This window comes from Taeniopygia guttata, chromosome 17, assembly GCF_048771995.1.
Source record: "Taeniopygia guttata chromosome 17, bTaeGut7.mat, whole genome shotgun sequence".
In the NCBI taxonomy this organism is placed as follows: Eukaryota; Metazoa; Chordata; class Aves; order Passeriformes; family Estrildidae; genus Taeniopygia; species Taeniopygia guttata.
In genome coordinates, this window is record NC_133042.1 from 5,544,042 (window position 1) to 5,550,248 (window position 6,207).

Sequence of the window (6,207 nt, forward strand, 5' to 3'; positions counted from 1 at the left end):
TCCCAGTCCTGCCAGTCCCGGCACCATTTGCCAAGAGCCCCAGAATGGATGGAGACACTTTTTTCCATCACCAGATCCATACCAACTGATCTGCAAGTTTAATGTAACCAGTACAGACTTTTGGGGGACAAAAACAAGTTCTGAGACAGGAAACTGCAGGGAAACAATGTCGAGCTCACAGGTATCACCTCCCCAAGTCACGCAGCTCTGCAGTGGCCGAGGAGATGGCCATGCTCTGTTAACACCATCAGTCAATTCACCTTGAAAAAAGTCCTTTCCTAGACAAAAAAACCTTGACAGGACATCTCCACTTAACGTGGGAAAGCCCAGCCAGGACCCCGCCGGATGTCAAAACACTCTGTCGAATTCAGTCTGGTTGGTGGCCGCTGGGTTCCTGCCCTGGTTGGCCGGCTGCTGGGGCATGTGCCCACCCCTCCTGCGTGGTGGGGCCAGGTACTCAAACATGGACTGGTTGTGGGTGGACAGCATGTTCTTGAGGTCTGAGGGCATGGGGTCCGACCAGAAGAAATCGTGGTTCAGGGCGTCGTCGCTGTCGATGCGCTGGGCGGGATCCAGCACCAGCAGCTTGTCGATGAGGTCCAGTGCATAGGGGTCTTTGACATAGGCCTTGAGGCGATCCTTCACCTTCCTCTTCTGCCCCTTGGGGAGATCCAGCTTCTCGTACAGCTCGTACTTGTCCACATTCGGCCAAACCTGGCAAGGGGAAGGAAAACGGGTTGGCAAGAAATAGTTATGGAAAGGACAAGGCATTTTTGGTTCAAACACCCTCAGGCAAACCAAAATAACAGTTCTATTTTATAACCTCACAACAACAAAGGGGCACTAAAGGCCTGGAGTCATGTGGACAGGTCAGGACAGTATTCCTGGTGTGGAAACGATGCTCAAGGATTTCTCGTTCTCCCATGAAAGAATTAGTAGAGAGCACGGTTCAGGGCAGCTACCGCATCCAGAAAGATAAAGTGACAAAACTGATTGCTAAATAATCACCTGGATGTGGCACCTTTTATCCTTAGAAAGCAAAGCCTGCTGCAATCACCAGCACTTATCTCCATCTGGGAGAGACCACAGCAGGTCTTGCCAAAGAAAGCACCTTCAGTGTATTTACATAATGACTGTGACAGCAGGAGGACTCTGCAGCTGCCAGCACAACATCCCGCAGATCTCAGTCTGGGCTGAGATCCCTCAGCTTGCTCCCCACAAGAGGGCAGGACGAGCTGCTTACGAAGGAGGAGCTGAGGGGTGCTCACACCAGAGCTGAGCTGATGCCGCAAATCACAAGACAGAATTCAAGAGGCTTTTCAAGGTGACCAGTACAAAACACCTGAGAATAAAAACCCCGACCCTTCTTTAAGCAGAAATTGAGGGTTGTCTGAGAGACAACGCCAAAACACAGGCTAGAAGATTCTCCAGGCTCCCTGCCAGCAGCAGGCACACTCCACTGCTGGGAGCATCCAGCAGGCAGCACACAGGGCAGGGAAGAGGCCCGAGTGTCTGGTCCCAGACTCTGCCCACACTCCTGCTCTCCACAGCTCCTCCCCACTCTCGCCCTCACCTCCGGCGTGATGGATCCGCAGAGCTGGCTGATGAGGGTGAGCTGGTGCTGCTCCGTGTTCCCCTGCATGATGGGGCTGCGGGTCCACATCTCTGCCATGATGCAGCCTGCACCCCAGAGATCAATGGGGGGGCCGTAGTCACGCTCCCCTAAACGGAGATGCCGAGTTAGTCTCCCAGAGGGCCGAGAAGGGCCAAGAAGCCGGCAGAGCCCACCTTGGGCTCCTCCTACCTAGGAGCAGCTCTGGGGGCCGATACCACAGGGTCACCACGCGGTTGGTGTAGCGGTTTGGCTGGCTGTTCTTAGCCAGGCTGAAAGCTCGAGCCAGCCCAAAGTCCGCCAGCTTCAGGACTCCATCCCGCGTGATCAGGACGTTCGCTGCTTTCATGTCTCGGTGCAAGATCTGCACAAGGACAGACATTGAAGGGTTAAGTGAATGCAGTGCCCTCCTTAGGTGCCTTTCACCAGCACAATGCTCAGGCTGCAGAGGTGGGAAACAAGGATTTCCCTATCAGCCTGTGCTAAGACACCTGCTCCTTGGAAAGCCGCCCTCTGAGCACAGCAGGAGCCCTTCCCATTACCTTGTTCCTGTGGATGTAGTAAAGTCCATTCAGGAGCATCTGCATAACTTTCTTGATCTCTGACAGTGTGAACTTGACATGGGCGTTGCTGAGAAGGCCAGCCAGGTCGTGCTCACAGAAGTCAAACACAAGGTAGATGCTGCCCTTGCACCGGTTGTACGGAGAGGCTGCGGGAGAGGCACAGAGAGGCTGCCAGTGAGGGACCCTCCACTGGGTCACAGCTCCTCTCACCTCCCACCACCCTGCCACTCATACAACACCCCCTACACAGAACATCAGGACACAGGAACACAGAGAACCAGACAGCCTGCAGGCCTCAAGGTCCTTTTTAAAGAACTGAGCAAAAACTAGCAACACAAGAACAGGAGATGAGGATTGGTGCAGCAAATGTCATCAGACAGGCAAGGAAAGGGCACGGCAACCTTTGAAAGCTTCACTTCGTGCAGCTCTGGGCACATAACGGCTGTGGGGTTTCCTCCCTGCAAGCTCTGGCTGCCAGCCAAGCACCAAAGATAGAGGAGACACCCACAGACAGCCCCGGGAAAAATGCAGAAACACAGAAAATCTGTCTAATCTCACATTAAAAAGTGAGATTTCCTGCAACCTCAAACAGGATCTGCAAAAATGGACTGATCTTGATCAAAGTGATATAAAACTCCAATTTTAATTGAATGATAGCAGACTTTAAGTGAAGACTTTAAGTGATAAGATAGCAGACTTTAAGAGATTTCAATCTTGTTCCTAGAGCACCCAAGCAAAATATTATTAAAAAGAAAAGCTGAATTTCATCAGTTGTAATCAGCAAAGCTGCTGATCAGCATCTCCAGCCGGAAAAGCTTAGCCCCCAGAGAAGCACACTGCTCTCCTCCCCAGGAGGGTGCCTGCTACACCGAGTTTGCAGTTCCTCACACAGACACAGCCCCAAACACGCCTTTCCAACACAAAAAGAGAAAAGCCTCATGTTTGACAACAGTAAATGAAACATTTCTACTTTACTGCAAACTGAGGTCAAGGTAGATTTGGATAAAAACTGGAATACAAACAAAACATAAAAAGGGAACAAATTACATGTCTACAAAAATATTTACTTTTGGTATGTGAGACACCCAATCATGGCAGCTCTTTTAATCACAGAGTGAATTACAAATTAACTTGTCACTGGTGTCTTTACTCATACCTATTCAGACAGTAATCTACACACAATTCGGTGTACTGGAGTATCTTGAATTTCCCATCACTAGGCCAGACATTTCTGCCCATTCAGTGACTGGACTTTTTAAAACACACCAGATACTAGTCAGTTTTGGTTTTATTTCACAGACATGACCGGCTAGGGAAGGGCAGACTGTAACATCAACTGTCACTTTCCTAAGTATTTTTCCAGTACAAATCTATGTAAGAGAATTATATATGAACTCTAGCAAATGTCATAGAGCAGTTTCACTGTAAACAGAGCCAGGCCAGGAGTGCTGAGCAGTGGGGGCACAGGGCATCAGGTGGGAGTGAGGAGGTGGAAGAGCAGCTCAGAACTGCCCACGTGGAGTCCCAGCCCTCCCAGCACAAGCAGTTACATCACCCACAGAAAGAGCTGCTGAGTGAGCCTCAGCTGGAGCTGTGTCATCAGCTCAGAGCTGCCAGAAACCATCACAAGACACCAAGAGAGGCAGCTCCAGGCTGAGGAGCCTCTGCTCCAAAGTGCTGGTTCATTTAGAGCCTCTCAGAAGGAGCTTCCCAGCACAGGCAGCGTTCACTGCTATGACACAGGCACATCCTGGCAGGACTAAAACAGCTTTTCCATCTGAGCTTCAGCAACGTCCTGACTCATTTAGGAACTCTTTTCCAAGGTAAGTGACCTGTCACCCCATGTCACAGGCAGGAACAGAGGCCCATGCTCAGCTAGACCACTCCACTTCCAGCACAAGACACCAGCCTGCTCGGCAGGGCTCAGAAAAGCCCCCATTGACACAAGGGACACCCTGCAAAGTACCTTTGGTCCTGCAGATTTCTATGAGGTTCACCACATTCTCATGTTTGAGCAGCTGGAGGATTTTAATCTCTCGTAAGGCTGTGATGGGAAACTGGAAAAGAGAAAGAGAGAATGGAGGTTGGAGGTGCAGGAGACAAGGCTGTCTCTGCCAGAGAACAGGAGGTGTGACCATGCAGCCTGACAGGTCCTGCCCTCCTCTCCTCACCTTTTACATTCACACCAGGACATGGTACAGCCCAGCCTGAGCTGCAGAACAGCCTCCCTGGCTGCTGCCTTTGCTGTGTAAGCTCTTAACTCTCTCCCCAACCCCTGAGCATGTGTTTGACACATCACCCAGTTCTTCCACAGACACAGCCAGTGTGGAGCCCTGTGCTCAGGGTCCCAGAGGAGAAGAAGCACATGGGAAGTGTCACTTCCCAGCAGCCACCCCGTGCTGCTGCCATGTGCCTTTGCAGCCCAGGTGACAACAGGCCCAACCCAGCCATGCCCCACACTCACCCCTTCCTTCTCATTTTCCATCAACACCTTCTTCAGTGCTACTTTCTTGCCTGTCTGGCGATGTTTAGCTTTGAAAACTTCTCTGTAAAAAAAAAAAAAAACAACAGGAAAAAAAAATAATCCATGAGCAGCACAAGGAGAAAGGAGCCAGTGCCCCCACAAGGAACAAGCTCAAACAAGACACACTAAAGCACCATACAGAGAACTCTGTGCTGAGCCAATATAGCCATATTCCCCCTGGGCCAAAGGCCCTCAGGATTCACTGAAGCAACAGAGAGCCCAGAGCTCTTGCAGCCTTACAAGGATTTCCAGTAATGTAGCACATTTTGAGCAAAAAGCTGCACATTTGGAGCCAAGCTGCACATTTGGAGGCAAGTTACAGGTCGCCACCCTAACTGTTTTCAATGTTAACTCTGCTCTGCCAGAGCTGGGACAGAGCGGGACCTCAGGTTGGGAAAAGAGGGCTCAGGAAACAGACTGGCTCTCTGAAGCCAGAGGGGCGGCCGGGGAAAGGACACCGAGCAAGGAGCACCCGAGGCAGGCGCGATGGGCCGCGGGCTGGGCCCGGCTGCAGGCCTGAGGCCGGGGAAGGCCAGGCCGGACCATGGAGGGCCGGGGCCGGCGAGCACTCACCCGAAGGTGCCCTGCCCGATCTTGGCGAGCTTCTCGTACTTGGAAACCTCATCGCAGAAGGGGCACTCGACCATGTCGTACTGCTTGGCCATGGCGGCCGCGCCGTTGCCACAGCACCGCGTCCCGCCCCTTCCGCCGCGTGGCGCCATCACGTGACCCGCCAGCCGCCGCGCGGGGCCCTCTGGGTGTTGTAGTCCTTGGGGGCGCCGCCATGTTGTCCCTCCTCGTGGCCCGGGAGCAGCGAGCGGCCCCCGGTGCCGGTGACCCTAAAGCGCTTTGCTGTGTGCCCCTGTGTGCTTAAACACGTCAGGAGTTAAACAAAGCCTCTGCTCCTGCAGCTGCGGCTGTGACGCAGGGAGGCTGTGGCCAGGGAGGAGGACTCCAGGGTCTGCTTCAGGGGACCCTGAGTTCCTCCCCAGGCCGTGGCTGTGTTTGGGTGCAGGACAAAGAGCTCCATCTCAGGCTGTTCGAAACTGGCCCCCGAGGTGGACAGCAGCCAAGGACCGAGCTGTGGCAGAGGTGACTGCCAGCAGCCTGCTGAGGGAAACACGCACAGCAGACCCCTGCTAGGTCCAGGCCACCTTGTCCTGCATGGCCACACTGTAATGGAGCACATCAGTGTCCCCAGAAGGAGTGGCTGGTGGGCAGTGCTCCTGCTGGCAGCGATGCCACCCAGCTCTCACCCCACAGGGGCTGAGCACCTGATGTGCATGGCAGCGCTCTGTCTGCAGGGCTGGAGCCTCACCCACACTGCTGGCACCCTCACCCAAAGGGCTGTCACGCTCCTCTAGGGCTGCCACCTTCTTCCATGGGGCTGGAACCCTCTTTCAGGGCTGGCACCCAGAGGTTTTTGGTTGTCCACATCTGGCAGACGTCCCAAAACTGGGGTGCAGAGGTGACTCTTGAGCAGCCAGGCAGGTACAAGCAGCCACGGG

General features: G+C 53.5%; 1 protein-coding gene across 1 annotated transcript; it reads right to left on the bottom strand.

Annotated features, from left to right (window-relative positions):
• Window positions 1-75: 75 nt before the first annotated feature.
• CDK9 (cyclin dependent kinase 9) lies at window positions 76-5,430 on the bottom strand. Its single transcript, XM_030286520.4, has 7 exons — window positions 5,273-5,430; window positions 4,640-4,721; window positions 4,142-4,232; window positions 2,155-2,321; window positions 1,805-1,976; window positions 1,574-1,722; window positions 76-714 (listed from the first exon to the last, which is right to left on the bottom strand). The coding sequence occupies exons 1-7, from the start codon at window positions 5,419-5,421 to the stop codon at window positions 349-351; spliced, it is 1,176 nt and encodes a 391-aa protein (XP_030142380.2). The 5' UTR covers window positions 5,422-5,430; the 3' UTR covers window positions 76-348.
• Between the last annotated feature and the right edge of the window lie 777 nt (window positions 5,431-6,207).

Coding starts and splice junctions, on each gene's coding strand:
- CDK9 (XM_030286520.4), bottom strand. CDS start 5,421: ATGGCGCCACGCGGCGGAAGGGGCGGGACGCGGTGCTGTGGCAACGGC. Junction 4,233..4,639: donor TGGAAAATGAGAAGGAAGGG/GTGAGTGTGGGG, acceptor TCTCTTTTCCAG/TTTCCCATCACAGCCTTACG. Junction 2,322..4,141: donor AGAAATCTGCAGGACCAAAG/GTACTTTGCAGG, acceptor CCTCTCCCGCAG/CCTCTCCGTACAACCGGTGC.